Here is a 25091-nt window from a genome sequence, read left to right on the forward strand (position 1 = left end):
GGGAAGCATATGCAAACCTTAGGGTAACGTTCTGTGTCTGCTGGGCTCTTCATTCCACGGAAGAAAGTCGTACGAGTTTGGGACGGCAAAGGGATGAGTAAAAGTATATATTTTATTTTGGGTGAACTGTTCCTTTAATATCGTTTAACAGACATTTGAAACACGCAATATGGCCAACTACAGTATGCTGAGTATAAAACACAGATAAGAGGAGTAATACAAACAAGGAAATGTTGCAGCACTCTTGGACGCTGCTTGTCCAATTAAATTAGAACATTGTTTTTCATTGTAAGAAGTCTGAAGTGTGCCAGTATTGACAGGAAGCTTGCTGGTCTGCTGACACCGTCCTGCTTTATGCACTACATAAGCAAATAATTTATTTAAATTTCTATATATGCATTTGTCAGATGCTTTTCTCCAAAAACAAATTACAGTGCATTTAAGGTACACATTGTATCAGTTTGAGTATGGCCTGAGAATTGAACCCATGATCTTGGCGTTGCTAGCGCATTGCTCTACTATCTCTTCAAGAGACATTCATCGTGTGTTTACAGGTGCATCTCAATAAATTAGAATGTCGTGGAAAAGTTCATTTATTTCAGTAATTCAACTCAAATTGTGAAACTCGTGTATTAAATAAATTCAGTGCACACAGACTGAAGTAGTTTAAGTCTTTGGTTCTTTTAATTGTGATGATTTTGGCTCACATTTAACAAAAACCCACCAATTCACTATCTCAAAAAATTAGAATATGGTGACATGCCAATCAGCTAATCAACTCAAAACACCTGCAAAGATTTCCTGAGCCTTCAAAATGGTCTCTCAGTTTGGTTCACTAGGCTACACAATCTGCTGATCTAACAGTTGTCCATAAGACAATCACTGACACCCTTCACAAGGAGGGTAAGCCACAAACATTCATTGCCAAAGAAGCTGGCTGTTCACAGAGTGCTGTATCCAAGCATGTTAACAGAAAGTTGAGTGGAAGGGAAAAGTGTGGAAGAAAAAGATGCACACCAACCGAGAGAACCGCAGCCTTATGAGGATTGTCAAGCAAAATCGATTCAAGAATTTGGGTGAACTTCACAAGGAATGGACTGAGGCTGGGGTCAAGGCATCAAGAGCCACCACACACAGACGTGTCAAGGAATTTGGCTACAGTTGTCATGTTCCTCTTGTTAAGCCACTCCTGAACCACAGACAATGTCAGAGGCATCTTACCTGGGCTAAGGAGAAGAAGAACTGGACTGTTGCCCAGTGGTCCAAAGTCCTCTTTTCAGATGAGAGCAAGTTTTGTATTTCATTTGGAAACCAAAGTCCTAGAGTCTGGAGGAAGGGTGGAGAAGCTCATAACCCAAGTTGCTTGAAGTCCAGTGTTAAGTTTCCACAGTCTGTGATGATTTGGGGTGCAATGTCATCTGCTGGTGTTGGTCCATTGTGTTTTTTGAAAACCAAAGTCACTGCACCCATTTACCAAGAAATTTTGGAGCACTTCATGCTTCCTTCTGCTGACCAGCTTTTTAAAGATGCTGATTTCATTTTCCAGCAGGATTTGGCACCTGCCCACACTGCCAAAAGCACCAAAAGTTGGTTAAATGACCATGGTGTTGGTGTGCTTGACTGGCCAGCAAACTCACCAGACCTGAACCCCATAGAGAATCTATGGGGTATTGTCAAGAGGAAAATGAGAAACAAGAGACCAAAAAATGCAGATGAGCTGAAGGCCACTGTCAAAGAAACCTGGGCTTCCATACCACCTCAGCAGTGCCACAAACTGATCACCTCCATGCCACGCCGAATTGAGGCAGTAATTAAAGCAAAAGGAGCCCCTACCAAGTATTGAGTACATATACAGTAAATGAACATACTTTCCAGAAGGCCAACAATTCACTAAAAATGTTTTTTTATTGGTCTTATGATGTATTCTAATTTTTTGAGATAGTGAATTGGTGGGTTTTTGTTAAATGTGAGCCAAAATCATCACAATTAAAAGAACCAAAGACTTAAATTACTTCAGTCTGTGTGCACTGAATTTATTTAATACACGAGTTTCACAATTTGAGTTGAATTACTGAAATAAATGAACTTTTCCACGACATTCTAATTTATTGAGATGCACCTGTATACAAACGAAACACCTAATGAGAGCGGGAGTATCCTTTACTGATACAAGTGCTCCCTCTGCTGCATCACATAAGCAAGTAACATTATGGGTGATCATACTTGACCACACTTGGAAATGTATAGACTTGTATTCTGAAAAGTTAATTTAAACGACATAATTAATTAATTAATTATATAATTTATATGTAAGTGACCATAAAATATCAGCGACTGAGATATACATAACCATTTACAGGTCATAACTGTTTTGAATGTTTTTTCTTTTTCTTTTTCTTTTCTTTTTAAAGTGTTAACAGATATCATGACTGTAATCATCAATCAAAGCCAAATCTGATGGCTAGCTGGGATAAGAGGAAATGGTCACTAGGTTCTCAGGAATCTAGTCACTGATTTTTACGCTTTGCGTATGTCCTGAGTCCATGGCAATATGCTGTTATGTGCCTCGACGGCTTCCGTCTGTTGCGTTGTCAATAGTACCAAAACACCAGCGCTGCTGCATCAGCAGTGACCAGGAGCTTTACTTCTTTCTCTCTGCGCTCTCCATCAGCTGACATCTCATCAAACATGCCTGTCCGGCTGCAAAAACTCTTACACGACTCGTCCGTGTTTTAGCAAACAGCAGGTAAACAGAACGCACGGATGTTTTTGTTTGGAGATCCAGTGCTCGTTTAAAAAAAAAACTGTGCGTAACAGCAAGGGAACAGTCCTGTCTCAAAATTAGTAAGACGTTCCCTCACCTGCACTTTTAAATCGACCGAGTGAGCTATACGTACAGAGGGGGCGCGGTGATGCGTACAGCCGTGGTCTGCATTAGTTTACACCATATATATGCTGTTATATGTGACGTTAGTTGAGTGTTTCAGTAATGTAAAAATGGGATAAATTAAAGTACGTATGCTTTTCCTTTGCAGCTTTTAGTGTTAATATCTCCTGTTAGTCATTAACCCCCCCTTTAAGCTGAGGCAGGATAGGACACTGGACAGCTCTTGCGCTTGGAGCCACTCCTGTCCCGTTAGATTACAATCAGAGACATTCAGCACATTGTAGTGATACGACCTGTCAATGCTACAAAGGTCTCTATTTAGGTCTAATTTTATGTCATGGAGCCAATATCCGGGTGTCTTCACACTAGCTCTATAGTCGGCTATTTAATAACCTTGCTTTCTGTGCAGAATGTTTTTTTTTTTTTTTTTTTTTTTTTGGTGCTTTACTTTTGACAGCACCAGCTGGTGCTTGTTAGCTCCTCGTGCTAGTAGATATTCAGCAATCTAGGTGAGTTAACAAACCATTATATTAATGTTAGAGGTCAACACACGATCACACTATGAGCGATCACTTTGAGAAAGTGAAGATTCAGCTCGAGCAGATTAAGGCGACCGGAGAGGTGGTGGAGACGGAGGCCGCGGCCGAGGAGGAGCAGCTGTCCCCGGCCTCCGTGTCTCCAGTCACCGCTGATGTCTCGTTCGCTGGTCGTAGAAGTGGCGGAAGAAGTCAGAGTAAAACTAAGAGCAAAGCAGACTGTCAAACAAAACAAGTGACGGATCTGATAAAGCCAGATCCTTTAGGACTGTGCCGTGTTTGCAATGAACAAGCCCTTCAAATTAAAGGGACGGGAAGGATTTTAAGGGGTAAAACGGCGACAAATGGTCACGTTGAGTCATGCCAGAGACAGAGGGATGGGAAATGTGAGCGTCATGGTAAAGAGGATGGGAGCAAAGTGGCCAAAATGAGAAGACCTGTGACGGTGGACATTTCCAAAGCCAAGACATCGCTAGAAGCGCTGAAACTTAGCATCAGACAACTGAAGTGGAAAGAGGTGAGAGCAGAGCACCCCTCTGGGAACTGACACTGGAATAACCTTTGCCTTTATCACAACTGTTATTCAGTTTAATCAAATATAGCAGCATACAGTTAGGGGATGCACCCTCCTTGCCTTTGTCAGGTTATACTTGGATTGTGGTTATTTATCATTAATTCATTTTAAGAACTTTAAGGGGATAGTTAACTGTAATATGAAAAATTCTCTCATCCTTTACTCACCCTCATGGCATACCAGATGTGTATAACTTTCTGTCTTCTGCTGAACACAGATGAACATTTTTAGAAATATATCTCAGCAGGGCTTGGGTAGCTCAGTAGTAAAATAAGCTGGCTACCACCCCTGGAGTTTGCTAGTTCAAATCCCAGGGCGTGCTGAGTGACTCCAGCCAGGTCTCCTAAGCAACCAAAGTGACCTGGTTGCTAGGGAGGCAGATCACTACATGACCAAAGCACATTGGGAATTGGCCATTCCAAATTGGGAGAAAAAGGGGAAATAAATAAATATATATATATATATATATATATATATATATATCAGCTCTGTAGGTCCATACAATGCAAATGAATGTTGGCCAGAACTTTGAAGGTCCAAAAAGCACACTGGTAAAAGTAATGCATACACCAGTGGTTAAATCTATATCTCTAGAAGCAATTTGATAGGTGTTGGTGAGAAACAGACCCATATTTAGGTACTTTTTTTACTATAAATCTCCACTTTCACATTCTTCTTTTGTTTTTGACAATTTACGTTATTCGTGCATATCGCCACCTACTGGGCAAGTTGGAGATTTTATAGAATTTATAAAAAATGACTTAAATATTGAACTGTTTCTCACCCACACCTATCATATCGCTATGTATGGACCTACCGAGAGCTGAAATATTCTTCTAAAAATCTTCCTTTGTGTTTAGCAGAAGAAATTAAGTCATACACAGCTGGGATGGCATGAAGGTGAGTAAATGATGATGGAATTTTCATTTATGGGTGAAATATTCCTTTAAAAGTAGGCCATGACTTTTTTAAACCATCACCTTGTATAAGTCTATGATGCAGAATAACACACCACAACTACTCTAGAAAGTGTACCATAGTATGGGTGTTTCCATTCTTTGTAAAATTACTGTCCGAGTGTATCAACATCAGTTTTTTGTGAAAGTGAAACTGCTCAAATAGGCACCACAGGGTTCCCACATTCATGGAAATTTCTATAGTAAACATATCATTGTTTTTGTCCCACTTTATATTAGGTGTCTTTAACTACTTTGTACTAACATTAAAGCTACACTATGTAACTTTTGGCCCTCTAGCAGTTAAAAAATAAAACTGCATGTGTCTTGCGGAAGAACATTGTTTTGGTAATGACGTAAGTTGTGCTTCGGCGACGTAAGTTGTGCTTCGGCTCTGCTCCTCTGCGCGAATGAATATGGTTCGAGGCACCAGTGTACACATGGATACAGGACATCTTATTAGAGCGAATGGGCAAATAAATAACAAAAGAAAGGAAAAGACGGATATCCGAAAACATGTCATCTGAGCAGATAAGTGCCATATTTTATGCTGTTGTTTTTACTTATTGGAAAAATTTATGTTTTGAAATAAATGACATTAAAAAAGTTAGGCAACGTTCGTTAACATTAGACACAATGATTGCTAGTCTGATAAGGTCAATTGTTGTAAAGTTTTTATAACTGCAGGATATTCTGGCCAAATAGACCACGGTAGTAACTAATTTATAGATTGTTTTTGTTACCAGCCAGTGCTCAACATAATTTCAAGACTCACATGTCCTTGGCAAGCCTAGGACTAAAGGATTTATTTAAATAAATTATTGCCGTTATAAAGAAAAATACACACGTGTGCTAGCAAGTGAAAAGTTCTGCACCGATTACAGTATAATTACTGTGTGTGTGTGATTACACAACTATACATAAACCATATCAATAAAATATCTTACCTGTTGAGTAAGAAAAAAGCCATCTCTGGGTCGCTTTTAAATCCTTTCAGATCTTGGAGTTGTCGCCACCTCTGAAAAGCCAGTTGATTCGGGTTTTATTAAGGACTTTCCCTTTTTTCTTGTAGACTCTGCTCTGTTTGGGGTCTCTTTATTTTTTACAACCAGTGATTCCCTGGAGGTTTGCCGTTTTGAATGATCCATGGTCAAGTTTTCTTGTTCGTTGTGACAACAAACTTTCAGGTTCACGTTACAGTAGCCGGAACTTATTTTCTCTGTGTATGGATATGACATCAACACACATGGGCAAATGACGTATGTAAGCAGTTTTCCATGAAATCCATCCAGACAGCTCTAAAATATAAATCATTTTTATACACTGGCAGCCAAAAGTTTGGAATAATGTACAGATTTTCGGAAGGAAATTGGTACTTTAATTCACCAAAGTGGCATTCATCTGACCACAAAGTATAGTCAGGACATGACTGATGTAAAAAACAGCACCATCACTGTTTGAAAAAAGTCATTTTTGATCAAATCTAGACAGGCCCCATTTCCAGCAGCCATCACTCCTTGAGTAATCATGCTAAATTTCTAATTTGGTACTAGAAAATCACTTGCCATAATATCAAACGCAGTTGAAAGCTTTTTCATTCGTTAAATGAAGCTTAACATTGTCTTTGTTTTTGAGTTGCCACAGTATGCAATAAACTGGCTTGTCTTAAGGTCAATATTAGATCAAAAATGGCAAAAAAGAAACGGCTTTCTCTAGAAACTCATTAGTCAATCATTGTTTTGAGAAATGAAGGCGATACAATGCTTGAAATTGCCAAAAAACTGAAGATTTCTTACAAAGGTGTACACTACAGTCTTCAAAGACAAAGGACAACTGGATCTAACAAGAACAGAAAGAGATGTGGAAGGCCAGATGTACAACTAAACAAGAGGATAAGTACATCAGAGTCTGTAGTTTGAGAAATAGACGCCTCACATGTCCTCAGCTGACAGCTTCATTGAATTCTACCCGCTCAACACCAGTTTCATGTACAACAGTAAAGAGAAGACTCAGGGATGCAAAGAAAAAGCCACTTATGAAACAGAAAAACAAAAAGAAAAGGTTAGAGTGGGCAAAGAAACAGACATTGGACAACAGATAATTGGAAAAGAGTGTTATGGATCTTAACCCCATTGAGCTTTTGTGGGATCAGCTAGACTGTAAGGTGCTTGAGAAATGCCTGACAAGACAGCCACATCTATGGCAAGTGCTACAGGAATCGTGGGGTGAAATGTCATTGAGTATCTGGAAAAACTGACAGCTAGAATGCCAAGGATCTGCAAAGCTGTCATTGCTGCACGTGGAGGATTTTTTGATGAGAACTCTTTAAAGCAGTTTAAGAAGTTCTGAATATTTTTTTTCAAATTGTAATAGTAATTTTTCACATTATTAATGTCCTGACTATACATTGTGATCAGCTGAATACCACTTTGGTGAATAAAAGTACCAATTTCTTTCCATAAGAGCAAAATCTCTACATTATCCCAACCTTTTGGCTGCCAGTGTAGGTTTATCAAAGTGTATTTGGGTAAAGACATGGTTTGGAAGATGGATTTTTGTTGCACACTCTCATTAATAACATTTTGTTATTTATTATTAAAATACTAAATAATAAAAAGTCACATAGTGTAGCTTTCAATTACATACAATACAATGTACTTATTGTGTAACTACATTTTGTTCTGCAAAATTCTCACAATATACACAGTTGGTGCTACTGAGGTTGAGGTGGTGTAGGTCTAGGGGTTGGGTTATGGGTAACGGTTAGGGTTAATGGTAAAGGTTGGGGTAGGGTTAGGTTTAGGATTAATGGTAAGGTTAAAAATGTAACTACAGATGTAATTAAATGCAGGTACTTTAAATGTAAGTACAATGCAACAGCACGTACAGAATAAGTACATTGTATCAAATGCTAAAGTACATAGTAGATAAAGCCTCCTAATATAAATTGGGTCCCATTTTTATGTCTAGTTATTTTCTGCTCTAAATTTCATATTGTTCTTGTTTAGAGTAAAACTTGCTCTCAAGCCATATTAATGTCCAATATTTGAGCCAATTTTTCTTTTGAGTCGATTGTATTCAATGAATCTGAGCCAGTACACAAAATAATCTGAATGATTCATTAACGATTGGTCCGTTTTAAATTTATTTGTTAAAAAAGGAAAATCCTTGGACTAGAATCCAAATCGTCCTGTTCCTGCATAGAAGTTTAACTGGTCTAATACAAAGCCTAGTACCAGTCCTTATCCTAATCTTATTGTTAACCCTGATCTAATCGCTCACCCTAACCTCGCCCCTTAACACCCTAATTCAGACTTTCTGCGGGAAGCACATTTTCAGTAGAACTTTCATTTCTTCTTCTTTTAAAACTTATTTGCCACTGAAAGATTCAGTTAGCTAAGTTCCTCAAATACTTTGAGGAAAACAATTATGGCTGGTCTTGTTAAACTCTTCTGAATATGTATTGGACAGTGTATCCTGTGCTATAACCAAAAGATTGACTATGGAACTAAGTCAGCTGAGTCAGAGAAATCTCTTACTTTGTCTTGTGGGAAAACTTCTAGTGATATAAATCAACTGGAATATGACTTTGCCATTAATTGGATGCCTCTTTCTTTATCAATGATTGTCAAAATGAGAACATAGATTCCTAATACACATCATGATATAAAATGCTTTTACTTTCTTTTTTTTTTTAGCCCCTGGCAATGAAAACAAACACTTATTCATGGCCTGTAGGCTTAATATTTCAACAGACATTGCCAGTCTTTAACCTTGTCCTTCAACACAATTTGACCAACACTGGTATATGGTTACACTTGACTGTCTGTGTGAAGTCAGGTGGCATTAAAAAAGAAACGCTTATAAATACATTGATAATCTGTCAAACTATACCATGCACAAACTACTGCCTGCATGCAACCTGGCATTCAAAAGCCTGTTAAATGAATGTCTTCACCCCTTCTACTCATCTCCACTGAAATAGTATGAGCCTATGTAATACAAAGCTGCCTTAGTAAAGGTTGGTTTCAGGTTTAAGCGTATCCACTTCACCTTTTATCCTGTCTGGTACACCATAGTCAGTTTCAAGGGCAGGAGGTGTCCCACATGTGTTTGGAAAAGTTTCAAAGACTATCAGCCTTTTACTGTATGTTAGTTGAATATATTCATTTTGGATTGTAGTGTATTTTCACATTATATTTTCACCAAATACCAACTTTAGTTAACATATAATATGTCCATAGACTTTTAAAAAAATTTTTTTTATCAACATCAAGATTTAATTGATATGAATTTATATTGGGATGTGTATAATTTCGGTTCTGTAATTGGTCAACATTTATTTTACATTTTTCCAAGTAAATCAACTTTTTGTCTCCACTAGTTCATTTTAAGTGGTCTGGTGGTGTGACAAATGAATTTTATAAAGTACAAATATTCACTGTAGTCTCTCAATGAATATGAGCTCATAAAAGCTGCATGAATCATAATGATTAAAAAATGATAAAAATGCAGTTTAAAATATTGTAGATGGAATATTGCATGTCGCACCGCAGGATATGTGAACGTGTTTTTTGTTTTGTTTTTGTTTGTCAACTATATACCCAGGTGTAATTCAAAAATCTGTAGTTTTTCTCACAATTTATTTCGATCAGAATGTAATTTAGAGACAGTTATTCTATCATCTTGAAAAGCAAAGAAACGGTCAGCAGTTGATATAGATTCTCTGCTGTAGACTTGGTTGTCTCAAAGGCCAGAATTGGCTGTCAAGCTGCCAATAAGTTGTTGATATGGTTTTTCACTGGAGTTCACAAGAAACTGAGATGGAAGCTCAGTGGGGAAGTGCCTTGCAAAACTAGTTACTGTAATTTGTAAGGCAGACACATCACACAGCAGCCATATCTGTGCTCTGATGCCCATATTAACTGATAGTGTTTTTAGTATTGTAAACAAGTTGGTTGCATCTGTGAATGCAGATGTAGACTGTTTACAGATTTGGATCTATGTAGTGTAATGCACCCTGAAAAGCATCTTAAGGCCTCTGCATACTTCCTACAAAATCAAAGAAGCAATGGGTGTGATGTCATTTAGAACAAAATCTAGCCAAAAAAGGTGTTTTTGAGTTTGTTTTCGTGGTTTGTCATCTGGGCGAACTTTTAGGAAAACTTCTTACCGGCTGCTAAACACCTTCTTACTTCCATTGGTCCACATCATCGGTAGGTGTGATCTGGAGCTCCACCTGCTTTGAGGCCACTATTCCCATTCAGTCAGTTAAGATCAGTCAACATGAACACACCGAACACATCTTTGTGTAGAAGTGTGATGTGTGTGAAATTAGTTTCATTTGGGATTGATCCAGTTAACATTTCATTCAAATTCTCTGTACAGGTTTCATTGCAAATAGCTTACACACACATTAGCACAACACATACACACATATAAAGTGTGAGGTTAAATCCATTCATTCACATTGCAGTATTGTACTTAAAGACTGTGGCTTTTGTCACACTGGGTCACAACCACACCAGGTAGACATGAGAACACGTATGCATATTTCAGAATATCTGATGTAGGGAAAATGATCTTCCCTAGACAGAAAAATAATCAGAACAGTAACCTTTAGATTTTTAAAGGGATCATGAAATGGAGGATAAAATTTTCCTTGATATTTAGACATTTAAGAGGTAACTGTACTATAAAAATATACTGTAAATTTCAGAGCTCAAAATTTCCTCCCCAGTCTAAAAAGAGCATTTATAGTTGCCACCCTGCTAAAACGTCTTGTTTTAAAATCTGTGTGTTAATGATGTCACAACACATCGCTCATTTGTATTTACATATCCCACAATATGCATCATCGCACCCTTGGCCCCGCCCACTGGCATGCAGGTCAAGAGAGCAGGCCTTGTGTGGCTAATTATTCCAAACATAACACCAACGGGGACCCATCTGGGCTATTTTTAATAATTTTGTATGTAAACTTGAACTACACTGACTATTTGACCGCTGCCATATATCTCACCACTTTTAAAAGATGCAGAAAGTTACAACTCTGAAAGGGAGAAGCAATTTTCTCATTCAGCTGCTACCTCTGTCATGGACACGTTTTTTCGCCCATCTGTGCTATTTTTAATTGTTGTTGTATGTAAACATAGGATGTCTTGGATGATGGATGATGGACGTCTTTGACAGTTTTGGTGTGTTTCCACCGATGTGCACCTTAGTGCACCTTCAGTGTGTGTGTGTGCGTCATTTCAGCGTTCTTTGGACTATGATGTGTTCATTTTTTTTGGCTCATGTCAGCATGGATTTTTTGTGAACAGTCAAAATACAATTCAAGCTTTGCAAAGAAACTGCTATTGAAGGATGGGGCAATTAAAACACTTCAAAAACATAAGTAAACCATTTCATTCATGAATATTTCAAATGCCATGACTTTCTGATAGTTATGGTGCTGAGTGTTAACAGCTGTGCTTGAGATGAACAGTTAAATATATTCAGATGCAATGTGTTGGATGTGTTATGTGTAAACCCTGCAATTTTGTTTTATAATGTTGAGTTCATTCTCTTCCGATTGAGTTTGCTGAATTTGAGGGGGCTACATGATATTAGCCAATTAGAACAGTGGGCGTTTACGTTAAAGTTTTAAGGAGGTGCTTAGGCCAAAACCAAGCATTTCAGACAGAGGGCCATTTCATTTCAGACAATTGTTTTTGTGACAATTTCATGAGTCTTGCACCTGCTAAGTAATTCCAAGTAACTTCATGTAGATAAGGCTGTTGATGATTGGATTGAAAAGGCATGTACTCATTTACAGATCTGCTCCATGGCAACACTGAAAGAGGCAAGAAACCCATTTATATTTAATTGAACTTTGAGCTCTTCATTTTATTTGAATTAAAACATATTGCTGCAACCTAAGTCATTAGTACTTAAAAAATATATTCTGAGCAGCCAACGCTACCACACTATTATCATATCAAACAGAGCTAAAGTACTAAATCTGATTGATTCAAATTGTGCATTGAAATGCTCTGCATCATGCAGTGACCCTAATACCAGGGGAAAAGGCCTGAAAAATGTTGCTAAGACTAATTCAGTCAATATAAACTCAGCAGAAAAAGAAACGTCCCTTTTTCAGGACACTGTATTTTAAAGATAATTTTGTAAAAATCCAAATAACTTTACAGATCTTTATTGTAAAGGGTTTAAACAATGTTTTCCATGCTGAATGAACCATAAACAATTAATGAACATGCACCTGTGGAAAGGTCGTTAAGACACTAACAGCTTACAGACGGTAGGCAATTAAGGTCACAGTTATAAAAACTTAGGACACTAAAGAGACCTTTCTACTGACTCTGAAAAACACCAAAAGAAAGATGCCCAGGGTCCCTGCTCATCTGCGTGAATGTGCCTTAGGCATGCTGCATGGAGGCATGAGGACTGCAGATGTGGCCAGGGCAATAAATTGCAATGTCCATACTGTGAGACGCCTAAGACAGCGCTACAGGGAGACAGGAAGAACAGCTGATTGTCCTCACAGTGGCAGACCACGTGTAACAACACCTGCACAGGATCGGTACATCCGAATATCACACCAGCAGGACGGGTACAGGATGGCAACAACAATTGCCCGAGTTACACCAGGAACGCACAATCCCTCCATCAGTGCTCAGACTGTCTGCAATAGGCTGAGAGAGGCTGGACTGTTGTAAGGCACGTCCTTACCAGAAATCACCGGCAACAATGTCGCCTATGGGCACAAACCCACCTTTGCTGGACCAGACAGGACTGGCAAAAAGTGCTCTTCACTGACGAGTCGCAGTTTTGTCTCACTTTGGGTGATGGTCGGACTCGCGTTTATCGTCAAAGGAATGAGTGTTACACCGAGGCCTGTACTCTGGACTGGGATCGATTTGGAGGTGGAGGGTCCGTCATGGTCTGGGGCGGTGTGTCACAACATCATCGGACTGAGCTTGTTGTCATTGCAGACAATCTCAATGCTGTGCGTTACAGGGAAGACATCCTCCTCCCTCATGTGGTACCCTTCCTGCAGGCTCACCCTGACATGACCCTCCAGCATGACAATGCCACCAGCCATACTGCTCATTCTGTGCGTGATTTCCTGCAAGACAGGAATGTCAAGTGTTCTGCCATGGCCAGCGAAGAGCCCGGATCTTCCCCAGAAATGTCCGGGAACTTGCAAGTGCCTTAGTGGAAGAGTGGGGTAACATCTCACAGCAAGAACTGGCAAATCTGTTGCAGTCCATGAGGAGGAGATGCACTGCAGTACTTAATGCAGCTGGTGGCCACACCAGATACTGACTGTTACTTTGATTTTGACCCCCCCCCCCCCCCTTGGTCTTCAACCAAGACATCAGTTTATGTCTTGGTTGAATCTTTTTATGTTCATACAAATGTTTACAAGTTTGCTGAAAATTAAAGCAGTTGAAAGTGAGGGGACGTTTCTTTTTTTTGCTGAGTTTATGAATTCTTTAAAGTTTAAGGCATAATAATGTTTACCTACAGAGACCCATCAATTAAATATGAAACCCTGAAATCAGAAATCTGAACAAACGTAATTTGTCCAACAAAGGAATTACCAATGATGCCAATAGTGCAGTTGGTACGTTAACAATAAATGCTGTTTTAATTCTGGACCTAACACAGATATCAATATTTATCTGAGGATCTCAAGTTCACAAAGTTTTCATATTAAAGGAAAATGCAAGGACAAATGAAAATAAACATGTAATTGCATGGCAAGAGTGTCATTATCCACAAAGTAGCAGTTTAGTGCATTGATCTATGAAAGTCACATACAGTGCTTAAGCATTAGTGCAGCCTAAAATTGCTGTCCTTCAGAAAGCAGCTGGAGGGAGTACAGTTGACTCACTACTTGTTCTGTTATGGCCAGTGATCTTCATGCTTTTTGAACACACACACATACACCCACTTTGAGAAAAAGCTCCTAATCTGATCACAGATTTCTAGTTTCCTCTATGTGTCAGGTGCCCAATATAGGAACACTGCCTCACTCTCCATTAGCCTGTTAAACAGTGACATAATCCTCCCAAAATCCAGCTCAGACATGTAACCACGCCTATACTCAGCACACTAACTGCAACCTGATTAGAGCACTTGATAACTTACCTCACACTGTAGCCTGCACACACTGTCATCTTATATAGGGTTTCAGAAATCCAAATAGAATTAACTTGATCTCTATAATAGACCACAACCTTTTCCTCTTCGGGTTCTTAAGAACCTTGGTCTATACACAAACTCATGTACATTATCTTCTTAACTTTAATTTAATTCTGGGACATATCTTAACCCTGCCTTTATAATCAATACTGTTGCTATTATAGAAGTATATACACTATATTCACTGAGCACTTTATTAGGAACACCTGTACACCGACTTATTCATGTGATTATCTAATCAGCTAATTGTGTGGATAAAATCATGCAGATACGGGTCAGGAGCTTCAATTAATGTTCATATCAACCATTAGAATGGGGAAAAAATGTGATCTCAGTGATTTTGACCGTGGCAAGATTGTTGGTGCCAGACAGGTTGGTTTGAGTATTTCTGTAACTGCTGATCTCCTGGGAGTTTCATGCACAACAGTCTTACTCAGAATGGTGCCAAAAACAAAAACATCCAGTGAGCGGCAGTTCTACAGACAGAAACACCTTGGTGATGTGGGAGGTCAATGGAGAATGGCCAGACTGGTTCGAGCTGATAGAAAGGCTACAGTAACTCAGATAACCACTCTGTACAATTGTAGTAAGCAGAATAGCATCTCAGAATGCACAACATGTCGAACCTTGAGGCAGATGGGATACAACAGCTAAAGAACACATTGGGCGGTTTATTAGGACCATAGTGTTCCTAATAAAGTTCTCTGTGAGTGTAGAATGTTATAGAATTGTTTTTCAAAGTCATTGAGAGTGTAGCCCAAAATGTACATAATATTCATGTTCAAGGAGGAAGTAGAAATTGTTTAACAAAATAGGTCTAGGAAAGATGTGGAGGTGCTTTTTTTATTCTGGCACAGTAAGTGAGAAACAAAATTATGACATGTGTATTGTGTTGTGATTTGATAGTTTTCCCTCTTTCCTTTTTCATTTTGATCCTGCAGTTTCCGATGGGTAGGCGGACAGCCTGTGATATCTACTGGCATGGTGTGTCTTTTCATGACAATGAGAACATCGTTTCTGGGCAAGTCAACAAGTTTCCAGGTAAACTTCACTAGAAGTAACACACTTGCCATAGTAACACACCATCTGTTGCAATTTAAAGGGATAGTTCCCCCAAAAATGAAAATTCGGCCACCAATCACTCACCCTTATTTTGTTCCAAACCCGTATTCCATGGAACACAACAGGATATGTTAGGAAGAATGTTAGTCTCAGTCACCATTCACTTTCATTGCACCTTTTATTCCATACAATAAAAGTGAATGGTGTCTGAGGCTGTCAGTCCCTAAACATTCTGCCTTATAAGAATGAAATACATAAGAATGAAAGACATATGTTTTTGGAATGACATGAGGGTAAGTAAATAATGACAGCATTTTCATTTTGGGTGAACCTGTTAACACCTTTTAGATGGCTAGAAGGACAAATACATTTTATCCCTACTCCACTGAAGATCAGTCAACAATAAATATAGAAAAATAGATTTGGTCATTTAACATACTGTAGCAAGCTGGAGTTTTCCAACATGAAACAAACCCTTTGTAAGTTTTTAACATTTTTCTTTTGAAACAAAGTTTAAACTAGGTTCTGAGTTTATGTAATTGTTAGTTTGGCTTTTTGACTTTTAGAAAAAGGTTATTAATCATTTATATGGACCGTATTGTTCCATGGAATGTTCTACTTTTCTGTAGTTGATTCGTAAAGAAATCTTAAGTGCTGACTCATGACTGTTTTTATAGCTGCATCGAAAGTTGCTTTCACTCAGAAAGCCTGTCCAAGCTGTGTGTGTGTGTGAGTGTGTGTGTGAGTGTGTGTGTGAGTGTGTGTGTGAGTGTGTGTGTGAGTGTGTGTGTGAGTGTGTGTGTGAGTGTGTGTGTGAGTGTGTGAGTGTGTGAGTGTGTGAGTGTGTGAGTGTGTGTGTGTGTGTGTGTGTGTGTGTGTGCTATGGAGCTACTGATATCAAATAGGCCCAGCATTGAGAGTGATTTAATGAAACTGCTGGGAGTAGGTCTTTAAAATGTAATAATTTCTAATCGAATAATATCCCTGCACTGTCACAAAATGATACAGAGGGTGAACTAAAGCCATTCCCTGGCCCTTGTGCCATTTCTCTTTGACTTCATTCTGTTTTCTCATCATCTGTCCTGTTGGTCAGCAGGAATGATAGAGATGCTGCGGAAGATCAATTTGAGTCGTGCCGTGCGTACAATGCAGGAGCTGTTCCCAGAGGAGTATAACTTCTACCCACGCTCCTGGATACTGCCTGAGGAATACCAGCTCTTCTCCACACAGGTACAAATGATGGAGGGCACTCATCAAAACTAAAGTGACAAATTGAACTTGAAGCAGAATATACGATTGTATCAGAATATACGAAATATCAGACTTTAATCTGAAGTTTGAAATTTCTGTGTCGTTAGCTGTTACCAAAAGGAACTGTAAAAATATTGACGTTTTCAAACAGATTTCTCAAACACACCCTGTCTGAAATTGGTTAAACACTTCCCACATTAAAGTCACACCATTGGTTAAGCCAATGTTGCTATCGGGCTGGTTGGAATGCTCAAACAATCAGAGCAATGATTTGATAGTGCCAGAGAGACACATTGCTTATACTTTTGGGGGAAAATTAACCTCTGAATGGGTTACTTATACTTGTTTCTTATAGGAAGTGTCTTAACATTGAAAAGATTACACATCAGCTTTACAGGAAAAATGCTACACTTTAATGCAGTTTAAGATATGTGTTATGGGAAAGATTGAAATTTCTGACTTTATCTCCATTAACAAAAAAGTGCTATGCTATTAACATTGTTTTTTTTTTTTTTTTTTTTGGACATGGTACCATGGTAATACCTTGGTATTCTTAGAAGTACCTTGTACTATATACCAAGGAATATGAATATGGTAATCATTCAATACCATGGTATATACGGACTATTCCTTTAAATGTCTCTCTTTAAAGAGGTCACATGCTCTCCTATATTACAACATATCTAAGCATATGACTGTACTGGCACATTATTAATATGTCTTTAGCCATGCTCTCATTCACAGTGATTTTATGAAGACATTTGATAAGCCCGTCAATACCGACATTGCTGCACACTTGAAGTCTATTTGTCAAGTCACTAACAAGAACATTTACAGAAGCCATGTCTTCTGCTTGTTTATCTTTGTGATGTATCAGCAGGGAGATTGCTGTGGTAGTAATTGGCCAGGACAGAATCACAGTAAAACCAGGCTAAGCAGTTTAGTGGCCAGCATCAAGTAATTATGAATGACAAGTTTGTTACAGGATCTTGAAGTTACAGGATTTGCAGGCCCCTTTGACATGTTACAGCTAGTCTTGTGCTGTTTTTGTTCAGAAAGGCTGCTTATAGTGGATTTTATCTTACACTGTTGAACAAGTTCAATTTGTGAATACATTTTTGGTACAGTTAGTTTTTTTTAAAAAATTTTTTATTTTGGTAGATCTTATCATAAATTGATTTTAATTTCCACATGTACTGTACACCAGTTTAAGTTAGGAAAGACTTTTACTTGGCTTGGCTTGAGAAAAATATTTGATTAGAAAAACTACAGAGGGCAGCAGAGATCTGCTGTAGTTTCTACATAATTCAGTAGAAAAAAAAAGAACAATATCTTCTTGGATTTGCTGATGCATGCTAAAGAAAACGATAGTATTAGTTGGAAATATGAGGCTTTGTTTACCAACCATAATGCTATCAGTGTACAGTCACACACACGCACTCCCTTTTTAAAAACTGTTTTTTTTTTTTTTTTTTTTTAAATGTATTTTTTTAATACTTGTTTAGAGGAAGAATTTAATCAGCATTGTTTAATTTAGTTTTTTTATTTTTTATTATGAAATAAATGTTGTTTTATCATCCGGAGCACTTCAAATGATCTGCAAGCTCTGCCAAAAAAACATTCTGTTTTAATTATTTTCAGAGGCCTAGTTTCTTAATGGGTGTAATGGTGATACATACAACTAACAGCCTCATTTATTTCCTTTGCAAACATATTAGCCAAAAAGTATGGTATTGTCACAGTGCTCCTTTTGCTTTTGTCTCCTTTTTCAAGATTCGTCTCCTGAAAGATAATGATTCCACCCTCAAACCTACTTTCATTGTCAAACCAGACAGTGGTTCCCAGGGCGATGGCATCTACCTCATCCGAGACCCTGCTGACCTCCGGGTTATCTCAGGTTCTCAGATCAAACAAGCTGTTGTTCAAGAATATATCCAAAAACCCTTGCTCATTGATAAACTGAAGTTTGATATCCGCCTCTACGTTCTGGTGCGCTCGTTGGAGCCTCTAGAGATCTACATCGCTAAAGAGGGTCTGTCCCGGTTTTGCACTGAACCCTACCAGGAACCTTGCCAGAAGAACCTCAGTCATGTTTTTATGCACCTTACCAACTATTCCCTTAATGTGCACAGCGGGAACTTTGTGCACTCTGACAGTTGCAGCACAGGCAGTAAACGCACTTTCTCTAGCGTTCTCTATCGTCTGGCGTCTAAAGGAGTGGACATCAAGAAAGTTTGGTCAGACGTTATTGCTTTAGTTATCAAAACAGTAATTGCACTTGTGCCTGAACTGAAGGTTTACTACCAAGCAGATATACCCCCAGGGAAACCAGGACCTACGTGTTTTCAGGTATGTTTGCATAGAATACTTATGTTTGTGTGTAGCATGTTTCACATTTAGGTGAGCTAAATTTCTATGGTTATTCAAACTTCCAGTTAGTCAGTACAAGTTAAGCTCAGTCAACAGCATTTGTGACATAATATTGATTACCACAAAAATTAATTTTTGCTCGTCCCTCCCTTTCTTTAAAAAAAAAAAAAGCATAAATCTGGGTTACAGTGAGGCACTTACAATGGAAGTGAATGGTGCCAATCCGTAAACATGAAAATATATAGCCACGACATAAACACTTAAAAAAAAAAAATCACTTACTCACCTTTTCTGTGTAAAGTTATAGCCAATTTTGACAATGTAATGTCAGCAAACCCTAAAACAACTGTAAAAATGATGATTTAAAATATCAAATAATATATGAGATTTAACAGAAGGAATAAAATAAGTGCTTTTATAAAATTATAAGCTTCAAATTTCTGCCTTTAAACCATCCAAAAATTGGCCCCATTCACTTCCATTGTAAGTGCCTAACTGTAACCTCCATTTTTGCTTTTTTTTTAAACAAAAGGACGGATGAGTCAAAATGATTTTTGTGGTAATCAACATTATTTCACAAATGCTGTTGATAGCTTGACTTGACTTGTCGCTTGACTTGTTCTGAACCCGGAGTATTCCTTTAAGGCACATCAGTTCACTTTGGTGGCCATATTGGTAATGCCTCAAATCATGCAAGATTTAACTGTAAAGGTGGAACTTTCATACCTACAGCTACCATACTGAGTGTTGCTGCTAAGCCTCTTTTAAAAACTTTTTATTGGCTGTAATGGCAAATTGTAAGGCCACCATATTTAGCATTATGATTTATCCCATATACAGTTGAAGTCAGAAGTTTGCATACACTTAGGTTGAAGTCATTAAAACTAATTTTTTAAGCACTCCACAGATTTTATATTAGCAAACTATAGTTTTGGCAAGTCGTTTAGGACATCTACTTTGTGCATGACACGAGTAATTTTTCCAACAATTGTTTACAGACAGATTGTTTCACTTTTAATTGACTATATCACAATTCCAGTGGGTCAGAAGTTTACATATACTAAGATAACTGTGCCTTTAAGCAGCTAGGAAAAGTACAGAAAATGATGTCAAGCCTTTAGACAATTAGCCAATTAGCTTCTGATAGGCTAATTGGAGTCGATTGGAGGTGTACCTGTGGATGTATTTTAGAGCCTACATTTAAACTCAGTGCCTCTTTGCTTGACATCATTGGTAAGTCAAAAGAAATCAGCCAAGACCTCATAAAAGAAATTGTGGACCTCTACAAGTCTGGTTCATCCTTGGGAGCAATTTCCAAATGCCTGAAGGTACCACATTCATCTGTACAAACAATAGTACGCAAGTATAAACACCATGGGACCACGCTGCCATCATATCGCTCAGGAAGGAGACGCATTCTGTGTCCAAGAGATGAATGTAGTTTGGTGCGAAAAGTGCAAATCAATCCCAGAACAACAGCAAAGGACCTTGTGAAGATGCTGGAGGAAACAGGTAGACAAGTATCTATATCCACAGTAAAATGTGTCCTATATGGACATAACCTGAAAAGCTGCTCAGCAAGGAAGAAGCCACTGCTCCAAAACCACCATAAAAAAAGCCAGAATACAGTTTGCAAGTGAATATGGGGACAAAGATCTTACTTTTTGGAGAAATGTCCTCTGCTCTAATGAAATAAAAATGTAACTGTTTGGCCATAATGACCATCGTTATGTTTGGAGGAAAAAGGGTGAGGCTTGCAAGCCGAAGAACACCATCCCAACCGTGAAGCATGGGGGTGGCAGCATCATGTTTTGGGGGTGCTTCGCTGCAGGAGGAACTGGTGCACTTCACAAAATAGATGGCATCACGAGGAAGGAAAATGATGTGGATATATTCAAGCAACATCTCAAGACATCAGCCAGGAAGTTAAAGCTCGGTCGCAAATGGGTCTTCCAAATGGACAATGACCCCAAGCATACCTCCAGAGTTGTGGCAAAATGGCTTAAGGACAACAAAGTCAAGGTATTGGAGTGGCCATCACAAAGCCCTGACCTCAATCCGCTAGGCAGAACTGAAAAAGCCTGTGCGAGCAAGGAGGCCTACAAACCTGACTCTGTTACACCAGTTCTGTCTGGACAAATGGGCCAAAATTCCAGCAACTTATTGTGAGAGCTTGTGGAAGGCTTCCCAAAATGTTTGACCCAAGTTAAACAATTTAAAGGCAATGCTACCAAATACTAACAAAGTGTATGTAAACTTCTGACCCACTGGCAATGTGATAAAAGAAATAAAAGCTGAAATAAATAATTCTCTCTACTATTATTCTGACATTTCACATTCTTAAAATAAAGTAGTGATCCTAACTGACTTAAGACAGGGAATGTATTCTACGATTAAATGTCAGGAATTGTGAAAAACTGAGTTTAAATGTATTTGGCTAAGGTGTATGTAAACTTCAACTGTACACATTTGTCTCCTTTCCTTATAGTTTTATTGATTCAAATGAGGAAAACAGGCACAGCCCATTTTCTTATTTAGGGAACCCTTAAGCTCTGCATTTATTTAGAAAATTCAAGAAATGGTAAATGGAGAAATGTCCAAATTTCAGATTTTGGGCTTTGACATCCTGCTGATGAAGAACTTGAAGCCTGTTCTACTGGAGGTCAATGCCAATCCCAGCATGAGGATTGAACATGAGCAGGAGGTGAGTGGTCATGTTCTTTCACAGGATATGGTTTGATTTAAATAAAGAAGTACTGTTATGAGTACCATCATGTCCAGAGTTAAAGTTAGTGGGAATATTTCACTCAAAAATTAACATTATGTCATCGTTTACTAACCTTCATGATAGCTGACTTCATGGTGTTCCAATTCCTTATGAGTTTCTGTTTTTCATGGACCATAAATGTACACAGTTCTGAAGAATATTTACACTGCTCTTGCCATTCAACAATAGTGACCACATTTCAATAGTGACCTAAAAGTGGTCCATATGACTTGTAAGCTATGTTCCATACGATAGCTTTGTGTGAGGAACATACCAAAATTCTGTTATTCACTGATAATCTTTCCATCCGCCAAGACTTAAGTCTCACAGATAGCTATTTTTTTTTTATTATGTCCTCACCCAAACCTATCCTATATCTTCAGAAGACTTGAAATACAGCACCCAAATCATAAAGGCTACATTTCTAATACAACTAATTTTTTGTTTCTTCCTGGAGACTTTTATGATATTGAATGCTTGAGTTATAATTACGTTGTGACTGAGTCTGTGCCAGTGTAGCCAGGCAGCTATTATTGCTAAACACCAGTCTGTTAGGATAATGTTTATTATTGATGCCATATGTTGCAGGTGTCACCTGGTGTGTTTGAATATGTACCGAGTCCAGTAGATGAGGAGGTGAAAGTGGGGGTCATCAGAGACACACTCCGGCTGATGGATCCCGCTCAGAGGAAACAACACGTAACGTGAGTCACAGAGTTTAAAATAGTAGTTCATCAAAAATAGGAATACTTCACCAAAAGCAAAAAGAAAATTCTGTTATTATTTACTCACCCTCATGTCATGCCAAACATGTATGCTGTTATTTTTTCTGTGCAACACAAAATGAGACATTGTGACAAATCTTTATACAGATAGTTCATAGTTACCAGGGGGTTTCAAGCATCAAAAAGGACAAAAAAGCCATAAAAGTGCACTATATTCCAACTCCTTTGAAGCCGTATGATAGCTTTTTTGTTGTTGAGAGAAACAGACTGAAATTTGGGTCTTTATTCACTGATAATCTGCCCCTCCATTGAGCTGTTATACCGGATCATTGAGTCAGTGAGTTGAACGCCGATTTGCGAACGAGATCAATCGGTTCATTTAAAAGAACCAGCACAAAAGAATGATTCATTCACTGATCCAGTTCTCAAGTTCAACTCTCGGACTCTGATCTGGCCATAGCAGTACTTGAGATCGCACTGCAGGGGAAGATTGTCAGTGAATAATGACTTGAAATTTAGTCTGTTTTTCACATAGAGCTATTGTGTGGCCTCAGAAAACTTTGAATATGCTTTTTTGAACTGTTGTATGGAAAAGACCTGTGTGAAGATTCTTAAAAAAATCACCATTTGTGTTCCACTGAAAAAACAAACAAACAAAAAAAACAAGAAAAAAACAACCCTCATACTGGTTTGGAATGACATGAGGGTGAGTCAATAATGACTGAATTTTCATTTTTGGGTGAACTATTTATTTTTGTGTGTGTGTGTTTGTGCACCTGCGGGTGTGTGATCCTCGTTTCAGCTTTTTGGAGCTGAGATAATGGTCTGCTGAGCTGTCGTCATAAGCCTTTTAGACGGAAAAATTTAATTCAGGAAATCCTCTGATGGAATTTCACACTTGTGTGGCTGCTCTTTCCCTATCTCTGTCAGTCATGGAAATGTGGTCGGCCTCATGCCCTGTGAGTGGGTTTTGTGTGCCTCATGCTGTTTTCCTTCAACAGTCACCTTTTATTGAAACTCATTCTACCCAGTCTTTGTAAGCCACATATGCTTTTACACATTATTTAGTGTATGGGCCTAAGGGAAATAAAGCGAGGCAACCATTGTTTGCAAGGAATGTGTGGAGTCAGCTTAGAGTTTAATTGAGACATGTTTATGTGTGCATAGAGCAGAAAATACTTTTTTAAATGTCTACTATTTTAGCTTACAGTTATGCATTTTCTAATCCAAAACAGTTGTCTGGTTTGTGTTGTCTCAGATGAAAAAATCAAAACAGATTAATCATGGGTGTGCGTGGTTTTCAGTTCTTGATAATAAATACATTTTGCATAATTCTAACTCAAAACTGCAAATTGCCAAAAGTGTGAAATCTGAATTCAGACCTACTTCAGACATTGTGATTGTGTGAATGTTTCGAGTGTACATGTGTGAAAAGTCAATTAAATGATAATTGACTTTCTCAAAGAAACTCTCCTGACTCCATACAGTAGTTGCCAGTCTGTCTGTCTGTCTGTCTGTCCATCTGTCCATCCGTCCGTCCATCCATCTGTCCATCCATCTAGCTATCTATCCACTGTGTCCATCCATCTGTAATATATCTATCCTGTCTATCCATCCATCCATCCATCCATCCACTGTGTCTGTCTGTCTTTCTGTGTATCTATCACTCTTTCTGTCTTTGTCCATCCATCCATCCATCTATCCACTGTGTCCGTCTGTCCATCACCTATCTGTCTAGTCTGTCCACCTGTCCATCCATCCATCTATCTATCTATCTAGTCCGTCTTCACAAATATGGGTAATCAGCCACTATCTCTTTTATCTTGCATCCTCCTTTGAGTCAGCCTTCTGTGATGACTCTCTGATTTAACATACTGTTCAGTATGTTCAGAAACTGTTCTGAATCACATCCTTTGATGCTTTTCAAAGCTATATTGTCCTGAGTACGACTGTCACCACTAATAATGACATCACTGTAAAGTCACTAAAAAGGGTTTAAAAAGCCAGAATGTCTTTACTAGTGTTGTACAATGACAGTTTATTCCTCACAGGTCACTCCAGTTTTATTTGTGGTGTTCTACTACTGTTGTTGATCGCAAGTTTCAAAGCAGTGTTTTTGGAAATTATATTTTCAGAGGCCTCTGTGGGAAATTCGCCTTAATGATCCTGAGGCTATTTGATTATTATGTTATTAAATGTTGAGAATGTTATTAAACATGAGATATGTACATTCAAGGCTGTGAGAGTTGTATGTTCTAGGACATCTTGAGACATACATGAATTAACATTTCCAAAGGAAAAAAAGAAAGAAAGAGTACCGTGGCAGTACCATTGCATATTGATGGTATCAGATGGGTTTTCTATAGTACTATATGATTGCCATATTCATAAACCATGGTATTTTACTTTTTACTCTTAAGTTTCTTCAAAGAATACCATGGTACATGTCTAAAAAAAAATGGTAGTACAATTGTTACTTTTTGTGAGGATTTCTTTAAGTAACATTTTACTTTTTTATTTTTTTACATTTACATTTTACATTTAAAGCAGATTTTGAGACTTTGTCTTTAAAAAAAGTATGTTTTTATTTGTAAGAGAAAAGGCCCTCAACATCAAATGGTGAAGAAGATAGTCATCTTGTAAAAGTTAATGCATTTGTGCATCTGTGTGTGCTGCATTATGAGTGCGCGTGCAAAAGGATGAATGTTAGAGAGAAGACTAGGCAGTCTTTGGGTAAACCTGTTAGGTGTGGT

The 25091-nt window shown here is 38.2% G+C and overlaps 1 protein-coding gene across 3 annotated transcripts in view; it reads left to right on the forward strand.

The window, feature by feature from the left end:
- Nucleotides 1-2606: 2606 nt before the first annotated feature.
- The window catches only part of ttll11 (tubulin tyrosine ligase-like family, member 11), a 37168-nt gene continuing 14683 nt past the window's right edge, over nucleotides 2607-25091 (forward strand). For all 3 annotated transcript variants that reach the window (XM_051663581.1, XM_051663591.1, XM_051663598.1), the window contains exons 1-6: nucleotides 2607-3940; nucleotides 15105-15204; nucleotides 16322-16455; nucleotides 18250-18825; nucleotides 21455-21550; nucleotides 22202-22317. In XM_051663581.1, the coding sequence (XP_051519541.1) occupies nucleotides 3449-3940; nucleotides 15105-15204; nucleotides 16322-16455; nucleotides 18250-18825; nucleotides 21455-21550; nucleotides 22202-22317 (1514 nt within the window). In that variant the 5' untranslated portion in view covers nucleotides 2607-3448. The remainder of the gene's footprint in view (nucleotides 3941-15104; nucleotides 15205-16321; nucleotides 16456-18249; nucleotides 18826-21454; nucleotides 21551-22201; nucleotides 22318-25091) is intronic.

This window comes from Myxocyprinus asiaticus, chromosome 3 (assembly GCF_019703515.2).
Source record: "Myxocyprinus asiaticus isolate MX2 ecotype Aquarium Trade chromosome 3, UBuf_Myxa_2, whole genome shotgun sequence".
Taxonomy (NCBI): domain Eukaryota; kingdom Metazoa; phylum Chordata; class Actinopteri; order Cypriniformes; family Catostomidae; genus Myxocyprinus; species Myxocyprinus asiaticus.